The sequence below is a fragment of the Uloborus diversus genome, chromosome 3 (assembly GCF_026930045.1).
Source record: "Uloborus diversus isolate 005 chromosome 3, Udiv.v.3.1, whole genome shotgun sequence".
NCBI classification, from domain to species: Eukaryota; Metazoa; Arthropoda; class Arachnida; order Araneae; family Uloboridae; genus Uloborus; species Uloborus diversus.
The window spans coordinates 63,804,460-63,824,769 of record NC_072733.1 but is presented as its reverse complement, the minus strand read 5'-3'; the positions used below and the strand labels follow the sequence as shown (position 1 = coordinate 63,824,769).

At 32.8% G+C, this 20,310-nt stretch overlaps 1 protein-coding gene across 2 annotated transcripts in view; it reads left to right on the top strand.

The window, feature by feature from the left end:
* The window catches only part of LOC129218060 (dnaJ homolog subfamily C member 25 homolog), a 66,957-nt gene that overhangs the window by 24,365 nt on the left and 22,282 nt on the right, over positions 1 to 20,310 (top strand). The window contains exons 8-10 of one of the 2 annotated variants that reach the window (XM_054852244.1): positions 6,933 to 6,998; positions 8,375 to 8,439; positions 15,807 to 16,068. In XM_054852244.1, the coding sequence (XP_054708219.1) occupies positions 6,933 to 6,998; positions 8,375 to 8,439; positions 15,807 to 16,068 (393 nt within the window). The remainder of the gene's footprint in view (positions 1 to 6,932; positions 6,999 to 8,374; positions 8,440 to 15,806; positions 16,069 to 20,310) is intronic. The other variant, XM_054852245.1, reaches the window with a different exon arrangement.

The following is a 20,310-nucleotide window of genomic DNA, read 5'->3' as shown; positions in this document are numbered from 1 at the left end:
GATAACAGAATACACAACAGATTTCAAGTTTTCGGGTAAAAATCGAGAGTACACAATCATTTGAAAAAGATGTTTGGCTGCTTCCTTAAAAGATGACTTTTGCTTGATTAAGAACCAAACTGGAGCGTACACTTTAACCACGTAGTTAACAAGTAATCGCAAATTTTCTGTTGGATTAAGAGTACTTACATAAAATCTGAGTATATGATTAGCAGAAGTAAGCCATCTCGAGTGCGCCATTTTTCCAGGTTGGCGATTTGCCAGCTCAGGACTACAGAAACTAGTTGATACAGCTTGACAAATCTCATAAAGATATTTTTGATCCGTGCTTAGTTCATCAACCACATTTTTCGGCAAATTAGGCAAATTACCATCCACCCCGCAAAAAGACAATGTCATTTTATTTTCACAACCAGCTAACTGTTTTCCAATAGGTCCGGAATATTCTTTAGGACCCAAAGTGCAACCATCTAAGGTCAAGAATAAATGACGAAGGGGTAATTCGTTGGCATGAAGCATACACACACACACCATTGCAATGGTCTTTCCAAATACTCCTCTAAATATTGAATCACGCCACCCTTTCAACCGGTGTTTATTGCAGTTCCGTCACATCCAACGCAAATCACGTCTTTTAAATTCAAGCATTGACCTTCTAATAGAGCTGTAATCGAAGTTAGAATTGCCTTTGAAGTGCCACGACTTGGCGTTGTGTGTACCAAATAAATTGATCCGGGTTCTGCTAAAATTGAGATGTGCTCTTCTAAAATTTCTTTGTGATGGTAACGAGCTCCTATTTTCTCATTTATCAGAGTCTTGACTTTACCTCCATCAAAGTAAATGCTTTTTATAACAATACTTCCAATATCTTTGGAAGCTTCTTTCCAAGCTTTAGCTACAGCTCTGTGGATTTTGTTTTTATCAACAGCTAGAGTTAAATCTTCTTTCGAAACCAAGCCGACATCAGCTAAAACTGCAGAAGCAACAGCAGCAGCAGATCGCATCGACAAACCGTATCTATCACAGACCTTGGCAACTGTTGGCAAGATCAGTGTATTCCTATTTGTCGTTTGAGTTGATGGTGTCCCTGTAGAGGCCGTATTTGTCTCTGTTATGGGATACGTTTCTGGAGAAAATTCACGCATCGAATCGTCATCAAAATTTGCTGAGACAGAATCGTTATTTTCAGTAGAAGACTTTTTTGCTGCCCTTTCAAGTTTTCTCTGCTGTTGTTTCATTAATCTAGCTGTTTCTTTCTTATTGACACCTCTTATCACCATTTTCCTGTCATTTCTTTGATCCAACAAGAAACTTCTCTCATTGATGGGAACTTTTTTAGGTTTTAAACACGAACAAGACTCAAATACAGGGCACTTACAAGCCGCAACGTCGAAGAGCTTCTCAGATGACTCTAAAAAGCACTTCAGTTTATTTTCAAAACTATCACTTCGTTTGCTTCTGGGGTATCGTTTCAAATTGACGTACTTTTCGAAAGAGAATTTTAATAATTGAATTACTTGTTCCTTAGTTACGATTGGAATTGAAGCTTTTGTCCAAATACTGTTGATTTTTTCAGAAACAATTGTATATATATCTGAACTGGAAGGGTCCTTTCCATTATGCATACATTTCTGTTCGCTACTGACAAATAAAATAAATTTTATGACGTCTTTTACAGTAGGTAGCTGCCGATGATCAAGTTCCTTGTAGGGTCCCAGTATAGCACAAGTAGTCTCACTACGTCTCGAACTCATTACTTAACTAACAGAATCGGCATATAACACTAACAATTGCAACTGTACTTTTATAGCATTAAAATTACTTTGGCTACGAAGAAAACACCCGTAAGTCAAGCCAAGAAAGCCCTCGAAACAAGTAAAAGGAATTAGCAAGTTGAAACCAAACAAAGTCGAAGTCGTCAGTAACATATTGTTGCACGCAAATCGAGACATGGCGCCAAGCTTCGTGGACGATTCTACTGCGGAAATGGGGGTTATTCCCAATAGGCATTTACAGTAGTAATCACCATATGTTTTTTTTTCTGTTCGTGTTGATATTACGAATCACGATCTTTTTATTTTAGCTGTCGAGCTTTTATTTCACAGTAAATTTATAACTTTATTCACAGTACTTCTTTTTCAGTTGCCATAAAAATGACAATTTTTCAAAACTTTGACGATCGGTAGAGCCCTGAAGGTATAGTTTTATTCTAGTTTTTAAATTATTTTTGTAATTTACGATCGATTTCGCAAATTTTGAGAGGTCTTGCATTAAGAAAAACGGGAAAAAAAATTTTCAGGACACCCTAATGTGCACTCCTCGAAATAAAATAAACACTTTTATAGTTAGGGAAAATCTAACCTGGCAGCATTGTGAAAGCTACACAGATCTTATTCTTAATTATAGCATTACGACGCTGTCTGTTTAGGTTTGCCCCAACTACAGTTAAAGTATAAAACATTTGCCTTTAATGAGTAAATCAATCTTTATGAAGTGTAAATTGTAAAATATATTACAAACAAATGGCACCAGTCACCAGTGAAAGAAGGAGAACAATCAAAATCAACTGCTTTTGCAGCAGAGGCATTTAAAGTTTTTATAGTAATTTTATAAAGCGTTTTTGCAGTGAATTGACAAACGTTCCTTTTCTCTTTCAAAAGCTATACCTTTGTACCACTAAACTTATTATATTTCAAAACACCATATCATCATTTAACACCATGATAGCAGCATAATTCTAAAAAATAAATAGTTATTCAAACACATTAAACTTATCTTAAAAAGAATGGTCTTGTTGATTGAACACAGAGCAAAAGCACGTTCATGAGCATGAGTGAATCAAAACAGCAAATGACGACTGGGATATTTTGAGGACTGATATAAAGACTGCGACAAATGACGACTGGTAATAATTTTTTTGGGGGGAGGGGGGCTCATCCCCCTCTCGACATGTCCTTGGCCAGCCCAGATTTATAAATTTTGGGCCCCCTTGCATCAAAATCTGTAGGGCCCCTGCCCAGAGGCCAGCAGTGTATATTTGTAACTGTAATAAGCCTTAGTGCTAGTTTTTTTTTCTCAATTTTTCCTTCAATTTCTTGGGCCGTTGGGCCCCTTAAGGACGTTGATCCCCCCGCGCTTCAGGTATGCAGATCCAGGCCTATCCTTGACTATTCCAATTAAAGCAAATATCTTCAAGATCAATAGTGTTTTTTTTTAAAACAAGATACATGCTCTTTACTCAGCCAAGTAGTAAGTGGCCGAATGTGAGGGGAACTCGGCCAAAAAACTACTTGGAACGGTAAAAGTTATTCTAGCAAGACTAACTGCATTTTATCGGGAAGTGCTAGATAGTTTTGTCGAGTATAAAAACATACTATTTTGTGCTACAACTGTGGGAAGAATGAGAAAAATCCAAACGCCTGAGAAAATCTAAACAAAGGCATCTAAAGCCTGGGGCCTCCTAAGACTCAGGGGGCCCTAGCCCTATTGGGAGCAATCAGCCCGTGCCTAAAATCCATGATTATCTATCAATTTCCATGAGTTCTGAGGATTTACCATAATTTTGAGGATGTGACACTTCACGGCTCCGAGGCCCCCTGCTTTGCTGGAGGCCCCAGCTATCACCTCATGCGCTTATGCGGTGGTGGACTGGAGGTGACCTCATTTGGGGCATTTACCTTAAATAATAGAGATGAATTGGTGTGCCGTGAGAAAGCTATAAATCACTAAAGGATGCCGCAAGTTGAAAAAGTTTGAGAACCCCTGCCTTAATGGATGGCAGGCTTACAAGACTTGAAATCTGCTGTTTCACATGTTTAAATTGCCATTCTATTATGACTGAGAGTGAGTGAGACTGATATGGAATCCTCCCATTACGGGGAACAGAAAAAACAGATGAAAGAGTTGGAGAGACAATTTCATAGCATTAAAGCAAGGAATACCAAAAGTCAGTAAACCCTCATTGTCATGTTATGGTGCAAGCCACCTGTAAAATCATTGTTATCCCCACCAAGATAAAAGAGAATTGAATAAACATATGAGTGCTGGAAGTACAGTGAAGAGGTTCACAAACATGGAGTCTGCAAGTAGGGTCAGGGCATTGCTTTAGATTTGAATTTTAATGAAAAGTATGGTAAAGAAACAATTTTAAAAATTGAATAGGATATGTAAAAAAATTCTATTTTCATTTGCAAGAAAAGAAGAAAAAAGAAAGGAAAAGACATCTGCTTTAACTGAAGGAACAGTTAAGCAAATATGTATATTCAATAAGTTACCGCCCTATAGCCAGGGCTAAGACAGAAATACATGAAATACACTGCCAGCTCAGTCAATTCCAGCCGAGGACTGCAGTTTCGTGCTTATTAGCACTCATTAGCCCGGCACAGGAGTCAGTCACTCCTATGCCGGGCTGATGAGTGCTAATAAGCACGAAACTGCAGTCAGTTTTCCACATCCAGATCAGTCACTCCTATGCCGGGCTGATGAGTGCTAATAAGCACGTAACTGCAGTCCTCGGCTGGAATTGACTGAGCTGGCGGTGTATTTCATGTAGCTAAGCAAATAGCTTTGCAACAAGAAACATGAATGATATTCTTTTGATGGGGGGGGGGGGATTATATTAACCAGTTCTTTTTTTAAAGATTCACATGATATGAATAAATGATACCTTTTTTGGGAGATGTATCATAGCACTGTATTTAAGAATAGACCTGAGCGAAATGTTTTTTTTTTTTTTGGACCTGTTGTAAAGCATACAATATAATAGTACAGTACAGTCTCTAAAATCCGAGTTAATTGGGGCTCATGTCACCTCCGATTGCTGAAAACTTGGATTATCAAAAAACCTTCCAGTTTGATAATTGACACTATTTGGACGACATAGGAGGGAGACATTTTACTTCCTTGTGCAAAGAAAAAAGTATTTTCTTCACACAAAATTTATTACTCAAATTTCAACATAAATTTATGCTTTAATTGCGTTGAAACGAATTATAATTTTAGTTTTTCACGATATGAATGCGTATTTATATGCCCAGTTTTAAGCAACCAAAACATGCATTTTGACAGTGCCTGATACCATTTCGACGAGTTTTCTGTATCTATCAGAGTGCGTATGTATGAGATGTATCTTGCATAAAACAAAAACGGTTACTTGTGAAAAATGTCCTTTTTGAAACTCATGTGGCATCGAGTTGTGCACCTATTTTTTTTATTGCAATCAGATACTTCAAAAGGTATGTTAACACCTTCTTTATCGAAAATCAATGTTAATTTTGCGTATCAAGTTATTATCTCCAAGGCATCTTTGAATTCATATCTTGTAGTCGTAATACATATTTTTTAGTCAAATATTTCGTGTCTCTTTGAGAGTTGTTGAAACAAACTTCTCAATGTCTTTTCCTTATTTCCTGATGGAAGTTAATTAGTTTTACAGAAGCAAAATTTCTATTTTCAGATTTTAATAAAAATATTTTTTGAGCGACTAAAAAATTAAATTTAAAATATGAATGAAGCACCTCGGATTGGAGGGAACCTCGAACTTTCAAGATTCAGATTTTGGAGACTCTACTATAGTAACAGAAAAAAGTTAAATAACATTACTTAGAAATATTATTTTCCTCCATAAAATGTTTAAAAAAATATACTCTTTATACTGATTTGTTTGATAAGTAGAGTCCGTTGAGATAATTGGAAACAAAACTTCAATGTTGACCTTTGGATCCTGCTCTATTGCTTGGAAGAATTAAGAGATAAAATTTGTAACTTTGCATCCATGATACCCTTCTCATTACATCCTCTCCCTGATAGTATTTTCCCAAAAAATGTTTTGACTTCTTGGTTATTTGCTTGTGAATGACATTCTGTTTTCATTGACCTCAGCTTGTTGGTATTTACTCTAGAGACTAGAAGAAAAAAAACTGATTTCTATCTCCATGAGGATGCTGTAGGGGGAAAAACCATGGCACACATTCAGTTTAGAGCCTTAAACCGAGTGTGTACTTCTACAGCAACAGTATTCTAGCCCCAAATCTAATCTAAAATTTTTTTAAAAAGAAAAAACTACGAAAAATTCATTGTTTCTAAATTTCTCTAGAATATACACAAATGTGTGATTTTGCATTAAAAAAAAACTTTTCCAACTATAACTGTATAATATTGTTTTATAAAAAGATAAAAGGATGACAAGCTTAGGGATTTTCAACTACCCCAGGATACATAATATATAGAGTGGCTAGAAACATCTAACTTAACGTATCAAAAGTCAAGGAGAAAGTGAAAGCAGGCCCACCATGTTGAAATTTTCTAGAAGAAGAAAGGGTGCATACTCAACACAAATTTTATCAGAAAACAACAAAAACCAAGTTCACGTATCCAGAAAAACATTCATTTTTCAAAGCCCAAAGGGGGGAGGAACCATTGATCCCTTCTGACCCACACCCACTAAGTTACGTACCTCAGTGAAAATCATAACCAAATGTCTCAGTAACATCCTTCATGACAAATAGAAATGATTGAAAACACTCACTTTGCATTTGCAGATCTACTGGAGAGAAAAGTGGCTTTATTTTCTTTTTCACAGTGCAAAGCTTCAAATAATGCAGACTTCTAGAATTGGGAAAGAAGCGAAACTCGCTGACTGCTCTCCTAAGATTGCCTAGTTGTTCCTCACCAATAGTTTTACTTTCAAAACTTTAGATTTAAATGTCACTACAAGTGTGGTTATGCAGTTTGTTTCCACCCATCTCATGTTTACAAATGCCCCAACTGACCCTACATGTTAAAATACAAACAAATTTTATTTTTTACGTTTAGAGTTGGTAATTTGACTTTCTCAGCTACTTTGGGAGTTCTAGAAAAATACTTATTTTTTTTCTCATAAAGCTATTTAGATATGGATTGTTTTCAAAATATTTTTTTCACTTGTTTTACAGGCTATTGAAATTGCTAAACAGGAAAAACTTTTGGAAACAAGTAAGAAGCGTGACAGACGGTCAAAAGTGAGAGAAAAGATTTTTAAAACTGAGTAAACCCTCCTATATAATCTTTTAAAAATGATTTAGACTTTCAACTGTACAGATAAAATATCAATTGTGGTGCTGTAACAGTTATTTTCAACATTAAAAATATGGAGGAAAATGAAATTAGGAAAAACAATCAGTAAGGCATAATTATACAGGTTGTTAGAATATTGTTAAATGATTATATTTGACTTTCACCCTGAAAATAAACAGCATTTTTAACTATAAAAACTAACCCATAGTATTTTTTTAATTTCTAGTTCTAAATACCAAAAAAGAGAGACCCTTCAAAAAATGACAAAAAATTTAGTTACTAAATAAATAAAATAAATATTTTAAATTAAATTTAATAGAAAACACAATAGAATATTAAACAAGTAAATTCAGCAGAAAATTGTCACAAAATATCCAAAAATTTAAGTATATTCCCAAAAAAACTCAACAGCGTTAAGGGCAAAGCCGCCATCTTGAATTAATGACCTCACCTACGTCATCTGACACAAACTCAAGCAAAACACCTGGTGAGGTTTAGTTACCATTCGGACCATAAAAAATGCATTAGAATTGGTCTCAGACTTTCCCTATCAAAATTTCTATGAAATGTAGTATGCAACCCTACTAGACATCATCTCCTGCACAAACCCTAATATGGGCACTAGATTTTTGACCTGAAATATCTGCTTGAACTTAGGTCGCAAATACTTCTAATTTTTTGTGTTAGTATAATTTTTTAATTGAGTTTATTTCCCTAAATGTAATTGTAAGCACTTAGAGACTTTAAAAAGCTTGATTTTGTGTATTTTCACAATTTTTTTTTCTGTTTCAAATTTTAAATATTTGAACTTTGCAGCTTATTTTGACCATTTTTGCAATTGAAAATAAGCATCTTGTGAAAGTAGAGGTTCTGCAGATAAAACATCGACATGCTGTATATTCCTGAACTATTTGGCTGATGCATAAGTTCCAAACGTTAAACAATTTTATTTTAAAAAGAAAAAAAAAATTATAATGTATTTTCTATTGTTTACGACCTGCTTCCAATATTGAATGATTTTTTCAATGTCTCTTTTTGAAATCAAAATTTCCATTTTTGAACTTGGCATACCAATCCTCCTTTGAGCTATGACACCCCTTCTTACACAGCACAAATCTTATGAGCTGTTTTGGTCTTATGAGTAGTCTTGTAGATATGCTTAAAATTTTGGAATCATTTTAGTATACTTGTCACACTATTATGTGTTTCTACATTTCTGTTATAAAATTTGATCCTCTCTTTTTTTATTATTTCTTCAATTTTTATAAATGTTAAGCTACATTACTTCCGGAACTGAAATAAGCTATTGTAAATCTTTAAGGAACAGATAAAAGAAGAAGAAGAAGCAATTCTGAAGAAGATTTTAGAACAAAAAATGGATATTAGGTATTTATACATTTAATTTGCTGTATCTCTTTTAAATTTTATAAAATATACTATATTTTATTTCTACAGTGGTAACCAAATTATTATGGACACTACTGAAATTCTTGTATTTTCTAGTTTAGGCTCACTTTTTGAAGAAATAAACCACAAACCACAATTTAAAAAAAAATAAATAAAGTAAAAATCGCATTGCTGGTAATATCATTATTGTTTTTTAAGAGTGGCAACACTGGCAGTCTGCGTCATTTTACAAATATGTAGGGTTATTCCTGTTTTAGGCTCGAATGTGAAAAAACAGCTGTTCCTGTGACAGCTGTACCATTATATTAAGTATTCTAGAAATATTTCTCTGAAATTTTTGGTGTTTGATATGATTAATACAAAAGTAACTCTTGTTAATAATGCAATGTTTCTACAGTTTGCGATTTAATTTCAACATTTGATTTATATTACTGCTTGATATTGTCAAAACTTTTTTTTAAAGAATGATCAATGCTTCAGACACGTCCCCTAAAAATGTAGTGAAATAACAGCATTACTACTTCCCTCCTTTCATTTCTAGAGAGCTATTGCAAATGTAACAGGTGTTCTTAAGTCATAGTTCTAAGTAAAGGCATTGCACGTCCTATGGGGGAGCCCAGGTAAAAGAGCCCAGGGTATTGTAAACTTGAATATTCTGTTCATTCATCATCACCATAGTAAGACATGCTACACTTCTTTTGCGATTTTTGAGGGAAATATCAATGATTCTGTTGCTGGTACAAGAATTGGTGATCTGTTTTCTGCCCCATTTTTCTAAGCAATTTGTTTCCAGTGACATGTTTTGGTCAAATTTAATTTTGATATGATCAACTATTGATCTAAACCACCTATTATGCTTGCAATAACTTTCTGGATATGTGTGGAGGGGTGTAGCAATGCTTGTATTTCCCTACATATTCTAGGGAAGCTTTGCCCTTTCTTAAAATATTTGTTTTGACAAAATCACGTTATAATATAAATCTAATATTAAACTTAAACCACAAACTGCCATAAATGTTTTTATTAGTAAGGGTGTATGTAAGTAAATGCTGGTAAATGTGTATTGACTGTAACAGACACCAAAACTTACATAGAAATATTTCTAGAATACTGAATATAACGTCACAGGAACAGCTGTTATTACTCAATGGTAACTAAAGCAAGAATAGCTTCACATTTGTAAAATGATGCGGACTGTTGGTTGTTTGCCACTTCTAAAAAACAATACTAATGATACCAGTAGCAGCACATAATTAAAAAAAGTTACGCTTTCTTGTTTATTTCTATAAAAAGTGAGTCTAAACTTGAAAATATGAGAATTTTAGCATTGTCAATAATAATTTGGCCACTCACTGTAACTAGCTGTACCCGCATAAGTCTGTTCATGCTATAAGGTTAAAAAAAAAAAAACTCTATGAGTGTATGTAAATTTCCCTTCCCACTCCAAAATAATAAAAGAGATTCTGTTTTGTGGATTAAAATGAGCACACATAATTTTAGCTAAGCTCCAAGAGTATTAAATGAAGTAGAAAAAATTCCATTTTCTGAAGAAATGAGCATAAAATTGAATCGTTTATTTCTAAAACAAACCAAACGACAAAATTGCTAGTTTTAGGAAAACATCTATATCACCATATTAAATTATTTAATAATGATCACAACATTGTTTATTGAAAGAAATATACCTAAATATGTATCCCTTTCAGTTTATCATCGTTATAGAAAGATTTTAAAGTGAAGGTAAAAATGCTTTTTCGAACTTTTAGAGTTTGTCACTTTTTCAATTAAGATATGCTTTAAAATCATTCAAAACCACTATGGCTAAGCCTTTAAAATCAAATAACACCCCGATACAATCCAATCCAAAAGAAATTGTGAATCAAAAGCAATGAATAAAAATATCACTAAGTTTCGGTTTATTGTCTAAAAATATCGATACCAATAATTAAAAACAAAAATCCGTAATAATAAACACAATATTTATACATGCAAAAAGGCACACCTTAATTTAAGCGAATGAATTTCATTGGCCACACCGCAAAGAATCGTGGCTCGCTATCTACCAATCACAAATACAATAGAGTTTGGCAAGCATTAGGCATTCAGCAAAGTGATGACAATAAGCAATCATGATTGCTCAATCAGAATCAATTGAAAATCCCCCTAATCAGAGAACAGGGCTGCCACTGGCCACTAAAAAAGCAACTATTGTCATAATTTTGAAGAGTTGAGCGGCTATGACACCTATTTTAGCTTGAATTCAGACAAAAACGACTGTTTTGTAAAAAAGTGCTATATTTCAGCCTAAAAGTGACTAAAATGTAAAAATAAGACGGTTGTAAAAAAATAGTTCCAGCTTAAAGTTGAACTTTTCTAATTTTGAACTTCTTCAAGTCTCAAAGTCCGCAAAAAGTTGCCAAATGGACTAGTGTGGCCTCAAGAATGAGAAAAACAGCCCTAGTTTTTTTTTCTCTTGCCGCCATCAGGCACCCAATGCATATTTCTTGCCAACAAGAATTACAGTTCTGGTGTGGCTTTGGCAGTTGGCAATTACAACGTTGTTCCGTGTACTTCCTGGTACGGAAGAAAGTAGCTTAGATTTCACAAATAAATGCACTTTTTCATTTCAAAACACGCTGATTCAATAGCGAAGCAAAGTTTTTAGGGGACAAAGTCTACTTTTTTTAGGTATTTTAGATTTCTTTCAAGCATTAACTTCTGGCAACTCTGACATTTTTCTCTGCTTAATGTTTTCTGCAGCTGCAATATTACGTGGATGTTATTTAATGAACATCGAGCATTCAGCTTTTTTTTGAGCAACCACAAATTCCTTACTATCCTCACTTGAGCAAAGTTGATATTGCTCCGACTTTTTTGATCGTAATCCCCTTTAGGATTTTATACCCTCTTTGACTCCAGAGGACGTCTAGCCCCCCCTCCCCCAATAAATTTTTCAAGTCAGCGGCCCAATAACGAATTTAATTTGGAATTTTTTCCGCATTTCTTTAAGTACATTATACTATTCCAAATATATTCAAAGTAAGTATATTCTTTGTACTTAACACACAAAAACTTTCATTTTCTCTTACAGTTTAAAAACATAAGTACAAAGTTGTTTTTGTTTGAACTATATATTTATTTACATATTTCTTAATGTTCATTTAAGCTTATAATAAAAAAGAGATTAGATTCTTTATTAGAAAAAAGAGTAAATAGTTTCTATGATTCTTGCTAATATGTTTTCTGGTAAAATATTGCTTTAATAATTTTTTTTTAGTACTTGTGCAATTATTTTGCAATAAAAACCTAAAGTAAAACTTGATATTTTCCGTTAAGTATTTCTCCAATAAAAAAAAAAAAAAAAAAAAAAAAAAAAAAAACTGAAGCACATTTTTTTTTGAAAATTACATTTTAAAAATTTACCATTCCCTCCCCCTCTTTTTTTGGAATCTTGTTTTTGAGCACCCCCACTGATTTTCAAAACTCGGTGCCACAGCCCATCATTAATGAATGTCTAAAATTTGATTTTCTGACTTCAATTCGGAAAAATTTCCGGATATCTTCCAAACCATCCCTCCCTATTATATTATCAAAGATCCTCTAAAATTGTTATTTTTTTTGGGGGGGGGGATTCAGTTTCAAAAGCTTTCCAGGGGAGTGCCCTTGAATCCCCGGATAGGTGGCACTGTAAATAGGATAGAAACCAAAACTACTTGTCTGCTACTGGCTTCTGCTATGTTATTAAGCAAGTTTGAATCATTACTTTTCTAATTGTTTTTAGTAATATTCTTGCCTTTAAAAAAACAGCTTGGTTTGTTAGAACTTGGTTCTTCTTAATGCATTAATAATTCAAAAACTGAAGAGTTATGGATTTTCTTTTCACAATTTGATTTCTTGTATTGGTATGTGTTTGCATGTTCATTCTTTTACTCTTTACTGTTATTTGCTATTTTTTTTACCATGCCTAATAATTTCTTTGAATTATTGTCTGTTATCTACTATCTTTCCCTTTCCACTGTTGGTTAATTTCTATGCAGGAAGATTGCATTTATATGTATTTTTAATTACTTTACCAGAAGGGAAAAATCGCAATTCTTTGTTGAAGTCAACAACTTTAGGTATTTTCTTTAGTGTAGTTAGTTTATTTATCGGTATAAATATGCAGTTTGGGAAAACATATATTTTTTCATGTACTGCTTATCATTTTGTATACTCCACCAGCTTTACAATCTTTAACACCTGAATAAAAAGCGAGTACATGTGTAAGATAAAAAGTAGTAAAATAATGAATTTTTTAAAGGCTTTTCTTTTTAAATTAATTTTTTTTATTTATTTTTAAATTCAATCAAAACATTTTTATGTAATTTAAAAATGCAGACTTTGTTCTGATTAATCTAATTGTTTGTGCCAATAAATACAAGTTTTCTTTAAAAAATTAGCTAGAACATACTTGTATCACAGCAGATCATTGTAAATTAGTTATAGTATTTGCTACTGAGGGTCAGTTTCCCCAAGTGGTTTAAGTAGAAAAATATTTTCCTGTCTCACATTCTCGCATTAGATGAGTAGGATGAGTGACATGACAAGTTTTCGTATGCCTTTTTCAGTTTTGTCGCGAAGATTAACTGTTAAAACATAGTTTTTGAAGATACAGCAGCTTCAAAGCTTTTCATTTTGGTTCAATAAGATAAGATACACGGACGACATTTTTTCCATTGCTTAAAAGCGTAACACGCTGAACAACAGGCAATCACCATCTTATCCTATCTAGAGTCACTCACCAGATAGCGTGTTGGTTACTTTAAGTTCCCAATACCAAGGGAAGACCTACAAAGTTCTCCTCCCACTAACATTACCATAGATTGTCTAAAAGCTGCCTTTTGAAAGCTAATTTGGAAAATTTTCCGAAAGAGTTTTTGCCAACATTGTTGAAGCTTGTCTTAAATTTCCTTTTAAGGATTTCGATCAGTTTCAAAAACTTTCTGAGAGAGAGAGCCTCCTAAGACTCCTCCTTCTAACATTGAAAGTTGACTAAAATTACGGTTTTGGAGCTTCAATTTCGAAAAATTGTCAGTCCCTTAGACGTTACCAAAGATGGCCAAGAATCATATTTTTAAAAGTTTCAATTTCAAAACTTTTACAGCTGTGGACCTTGAATCCCACCTCCCCGTATCATCAAAGATCGTCTAAAACTGTATTGTTAGAACAGAGCTACAATTTCAAATAATTTCTGGAGAAGAGCCCCTTAATTTCCCACTTCCCAACATAATCCATAATCCCCCACAAACAAAGAAACAAACAAACATATACTCCTTTATACATATATAGATACAATATATGACCAAAAGTGTTGCAACACTTTCAAAAATTCACATTTTTATGGATTTCTCGAGAAATAAAAGACCAATTGCTCTATTTCTATACTATAACTACTCTTTACTACATTTTTTTTCATAAAAGGTATACTCTAGCTGCAATTTTTCTACAGAAGTCAAGTCTACAATTCATTTAGGGGACGAGCAACAAATTGAGGAAACAAAAAAAGGCTTTTGATCATTTTTCATTGTGAATAGCTGGAAATAAGCTATAAATTTCAGAAATAAGTTAAAAAATTATCCGATTTTTTTTTTAAATATTTTCATGAAAGTATCTCTTATACCCACAGAGATATAAGCATTTCTTTCAAAAATTCAAATTTTTTTGAAGGTTTTCGGCTGATATCGCGCAGAGTTTTCCGTCAAACATTACTAAACTTTCAAAATATTTGATGGCATATTAGAGAAACGTAATAATAAAATTTGAAGTTAAAATATTGAAAATTTAATGAAATATGAATGTTTAAAGCAATTAATATATGACTGTGCATGCACGAAAGATAGCAATTTATAACCTTTATAATCGGAAGGCCAGATATATTCTACCACTCGTAAAAAAAAAAAAATTCCACCTTGATATCTCTAAAATCTAAAAAGTTATCCGCAATCTAATGAGTCGAATTTTAGTAATTCTTGGCTAGACGACGAATCGTCAGGGATGGTTCGCAAATAATCCGTTCTTATCATGAATCACTCTGCAGCGACAGCAGGAGAGTGTTGCAAGTTTGAGAACGACCCCTCACCATTTGTTGCCTATCCAAGAATTATAGAAATTCAACTCATTAGATCGCTGATAACTTTTTAAATTTTAAAGCTATTGAAGTGGAATTTTTTTATGAGTTGTAGAATATATCTGAGTTTTAGATTAGATTGTTATAAATTGTTATCTTTCGCCCATGAGCAGTGAAATATTTATTGTTTAAACATTCATATTTCATTAAATTTTCAATATTCTAACTTCAAATTTTATCATTATGTTTCTTTAATATGCTGTCAAATATTCTGAAAGTTTGGTAACATTTGACAGAAAACTCTGTGATATGAGCCAAAAACCTTCAAAACAAATTTGCATTTTTGAAAGAAATGCTCATATCTCTGTGGGTGTAAGAGATACTTTCACAAAAATATAAATATAAATTTTTGATAGTTTTTAAACTTATTTCTGAAATTTATAGCTTATTCTCAGCTATTTACAATGAAAAATGATCAAAAACCTTTTTTGTTCCCTCAATTTGTTGCTGGTCCCCTTAATGAATAGTGGACCTAATTTTTATTGGAAAATGACAGCTAGAGTATACCTTTCATGTGAAAAAAAAAATTACAGAGCAATTGGTCTTTTATTTCTCGAGAAATCCGTAAAAAATTTTAATTTTTGAAAGTGTTCCCATACTTTTGGTCATATAGTGTATGTGTGTACATATCTACACATACATTAAATGAAAATGTATTAAAATTTTTTCCACTAACTGATATCAGTAACTAGCTGGGCCCAGAGCCTGTTGCTGGTCGTCACTTTTGTATTTGTATTTTCATATACTAATTCTGTCCTGTCTATACATTTAAAGTGTCGCTGAAAAAAGTATCAAATAATACTTTAAAGTATAGAGAAATTAAGTTCTCTTAGAACTTGAACTAACAAAATTTATGTTTACATGTGGGATGCTGAAAAAAAAAAAAAAAAAAAAGCATTTAAGTTAAGTCTTATAAATTTCTGAATGCATAATTTTGTACTGGAAATTTAAAATTTTCACCTTTTTCCAACTGGAAATAAACCTCTTTGGGAAAAAAAATAATAAACTTTTTTTCGCAATTTTTTTTTCCAGAAATTTTCCATTTCTATTTGTGGGTACTAAAAACATGTAGAACTTTTGCACTCTTACATGTCTCAGCATAATTAAATTTCACTTTAATGATTTTTCTCTAGTCTACTTGGCATCGTTAAAATATATATATATTTTTTTTGAATACAAGAGGAGGTTACTCTAAGCCATCAATCACAGATGTGTTGTGGATAAAGTTGATATTCCTTCCATATGTTATTGCAAAATACATCATTTGGAAACTACGATGGATTTGGAAATTTGTTATTTTAAAGCAAGAATATGGAGATGAAGAAAAGTTATATCTGATTAAAAAGCATATGAAGTGTTCTGAAACACAGTGGGATGCAATTCCTGGTGATGAGAAAGAAGAATGTTTTGAAGAAGAACTATGGATTAAAGATAATTTTGTAGTAAGTCTATATCACCAAAAGTATTAGGACACTTTCAAAAATTTATTTTTACCGATTTCTCAAGAAATAAGGGACCAGTTCTGAAACTTATGTCACATAAAAAGTATGCTCCAGCTGTTCTTTTCCAGTGGGAAGTAAATCTTTCATGCATTTAGGGGACCAGCAACAAATTGAGAAAACAATTTTTTTTATCATACTTCATAGTAAGCAGCTGAAAATGAGTTATAGATTTCTGAAGTAAGTTTAAGAACCATGAAGAATTTATTTTTATATTTTTCTGAAAGTATTACTTATATTCACGAAGATATAAGCATTTCTTTCAAAAATAAAAATTTTATTTGAAGGATTTTGACTCATAACATGCAGAGTTTTCCATCACCCCTTACAAAACTTTCAGAATTTTTCACACAACAGATACAGAATGCTAAAATTTGAAGTTAAAAAATTGAAAATTGTTTGAAATATGAACGTTTTAAGCAATTAAATGTTCTCTGCACATGCATGAAAGATAGCACTTTTTAAATTTCATAATTTAAAACATGAGTAGTTCCTTTAACACTAGAAAGACGGAAGCGGTTATTTTGACCGCAAACGATTTTCAAATGCTCATATTTGCTGCGTTTAATTTTCAAGCGCTTTTTCCTTCATTGACTTTTTCTAACTATTTATTAAGGTCTTACAACAGTATTTTTTTTCTTTAGGATTATTATTATAGTTGCTATAAATGTTTATACCTAGAAAGTCTGACTACGGTCATTTTGACCGCTAAGTGAACCTTTCTTTATGCATCCGTTTTCTACTTTTTTCTCTTATCAGTTGTGTGTACTAGGGACTATTGTTAGTTGTCAGGGTGAGTAATGCTCTTTTGAGCTAGAGTAGTACCTGCTGGTCAGGTTTAATTCTTTGAACTGTTAGGAAAATTCGAAACACCTGCTGGTTGCATGGTTTCAGTTTTCTGCTATCTGCACAGGGGGCAAAGTTGAGAAAGGTAAATTTGAGAAATATGTGACTGGACAGGTGAAATTACCTTGTGTCTAAAAAGAAGTAAATATGAACAGGTAAATTCCAAAAATGTTTGCTGGAATTCTTTTGTGCACCAAAGCATGTGCTTTGCTTGAAGCATTGACGTTCATTTTCTTCGATGATAATGAAGTGCTCAGTCACATAATTATCTTCATGATGTTGAGAAAAACCGTTGACAAGCAAAACTTTTAGGAACATTAATTCCTGAAACTGTTGCAGATTTATCTAAAACAGATTATGGTTCGAATGAACAGTCTGACTTATCTGAAGAGAAATATATTGCGAATATTTTTCGGAGCCTAGATTTGCAGAAAAGGATTGTTCTTCTGAGTTAGAATCAGAAGAAACCTCGCTAAAAAAACTGATGCTCAAAACATAAAAAACAGTAAAAGAAAAAGGGAAAAGGGTCCAACGCCGAAAAAAGGGGTAAATTTCAAAAACAGAATACTTATTTCTCCAATTTCCTCCAAGTCACCTCCACTGATCTATTTTGCTGCATATAAATAAGTGTCTACCTCAGGAAAAAGATTAAAATAGTGTGAAATAAAACTATGCGAAAATAAATCTACGAGCATTTGTTCTGGTTGCCAAAACAAAAAAAAATCTGTTAATGGCTAATATACAGGTGATGTAATAACATAAGTATTTCGGAATACTGTAAAAGATAGTAATGTACGGTATCATGCGATATTTAGGTATTTTTTAAACCAATCACATGCATGGTTGATTATAGTACTTGTTAGTTATTACATGCTAAGAAAATTTCCTCTTTTTTGTACAAATTTGCTCTTTCTCAATGCCAATTGTGTAAAGCATGTGTATTTCGCTTGATCGAACATACAATTAAAAAAAAGCTATCTAAGACTTATTTGCAGACTATATTACGATTAAAATGTTAAATTTAACTCGGACATGCTGAAACTAATCTTTTCTATGGTTAAAAATCCCGAAAGGAGGAAATTTCCAAACTTTTAGGTATGGCGGTCAAAGTGACCGCTGCTAGTCTCTCTAGGTATACGGAAAACGCCGTCTTTCTAATGTTAACGCATAAAAAATTTCAGCTCAGTATCTTACAAATTTAGAAAGATATCAGGGATTAAGTGCGCCATATTTCAATAATTCTTGGAAAATTGAGGAATTCTGCGGGATTGATTGCAAATAACCTGTTTTTACAATTAACCATACTGAACAATTTCAGGCAAGTGTTGCAAATTTGCAAATGACCCCTTATGATTCACCGTTTCTCCAACAATTATTGAAATTAGGCTCATTTGATCGCTGATACATGGGCACCCATATGCAAAATTTTAAAGGGGGCTCAAATATTTTCCCCATGGTTTGGCAGGAGTTTTTTTATTTCACCCCTGGAAATCAATTTTAGTACAGATTACAGTTATTAAAATTTGACATTTTTAATAACTTATTCATTAATGGTTGGAAAACAAATGTTTTTATGTTTTTGCGAAGAAAAAAGTACTTAAAGCAAGGAAGTTCTAATTTCTAAGTGCAGGGGGCTTCAAGTGCTGTCACTCATTCTGAAAGTTTGGTAAGGGGTGGTGGAAAACTCTTCATGTTATGAGTCAAAATCCTTCAAATAAAAGCATTTGTGAAAGGAATGCTTATATATTCGTGAAAATTAGGAATGCTCTCACAAAAATAAACTCTGCATAGTAAGTAATTTTATTTCTGAAATGTACAGATTATTCCCAGCTATTTACGATGAAAGACGATCAAAAACCTTTTTTTGTTTTCTCAATTTCTTGCTGGTCCTTTAGATGCATGCATGATTTAATTTTTATTGGAAAGTGACAGCTAGAGCATACCCTTTATGTAACAAAAGTATACGGAACAATTAGTCTCTTATTTCTTGAGAAATCCATAAAGATGTTTTTGAAGGTGTCCCAATACTTTTGGTGATATAGTGTATGTATAAATCTAAAGTATTATTTTTTCAGTATGTCTATTTTCAACTTTTTTGCATAAGTTATTGCATTTGGTTTTATGATTTATGAAAATATCTATTTCTTCATAAAAATATACATGACTGCTTGTGGTGACTCAACCATATAAAACCTTTACTTAAATGTAGTCTTACTTAAGAAATAAACTTTTTTTTTCCCCCTAAGTTCAATTTATTCTCACTATATAAATTAATGCATTACTTACAGTGTTGCTTACTTTATGAAAAGTTCAACTTTTGGTTGAATAAAAGATTTTTGCATATCCTCATCGTGGATTTTTTTTGCAATGAATCTCAAAAAAGCAAAATCTGAAATCTTCTAAACTTTCAAATTTTGTGTATGTGTGTGTTTTTTTTTTTCAGCAGTACTTTTTTTCTAACTTTGATTCATTAAAACAAACTTCAGTTCTATATATGAGGATCATTCAATAATTAAAGAAAACAGGTGACCTGGAAAAAAAAGTCTATTTCTTTGAAATAAGACTTTTCTTACTTTTCAACATAATCCTCATTAATTAGCATTTATGCAGGTGTCCTAACCAAGGCGGATAGAAGAAAGAGATGCCCAACCCGGGGAAATGTGTAGCAAAAACCAAAACCGGTTTTTAACTGGCACGGCAAAAAGCCTACCAAAAGCATTCGGCTTTAAAGGGCTTTAACAGTGGTGTTTGCTTAAAAATGGTAGTGTAATGCTGTGTTTAATGGTGAATATTTTTTATTCATCATTTCTTATCATAATTACATCTTTGATCCTGGATCCTTGACTAAATTTCCTGAGCACATTGTGTATTATATAGCAGGGTTTTTTTCCTGCAGAAAGCTGTCCCGGGCTCTAAAGTGTTTGTTATGTGCTGATGCTGTTATTTCCACTGATCCCTAATTTGTAAAGTCTTTAATTTTCTTCAAAACGAGAGGTGGATTGGTTTTTTTTACCAGTACTTTTTTTCCAACTTTGATTAATTAAAACAAACTTCAGTTCTGTATATGAGGATAACTCAATAATTAAAGAAAACAGCTGACCTGGAGAAAAAAGTCTGTTTCTATGAAATAAGACTTTTCTTACTTTTGAACATAACCCTCATTAACATTTATGCAGGTGTCCTAACAGGTGACCAGCTTTGTTATACCGGCTACAGCAAACTCTTTATCTTGGTGTTGGAGTTTTAGTGGACCAAACAAATGGGAATCAGAGTGTGCTAAATCGGGGCTATAAGCAAGTGAGGCAGTACTCCCAGCCAATTTTATCCCTAGTTTTGCAG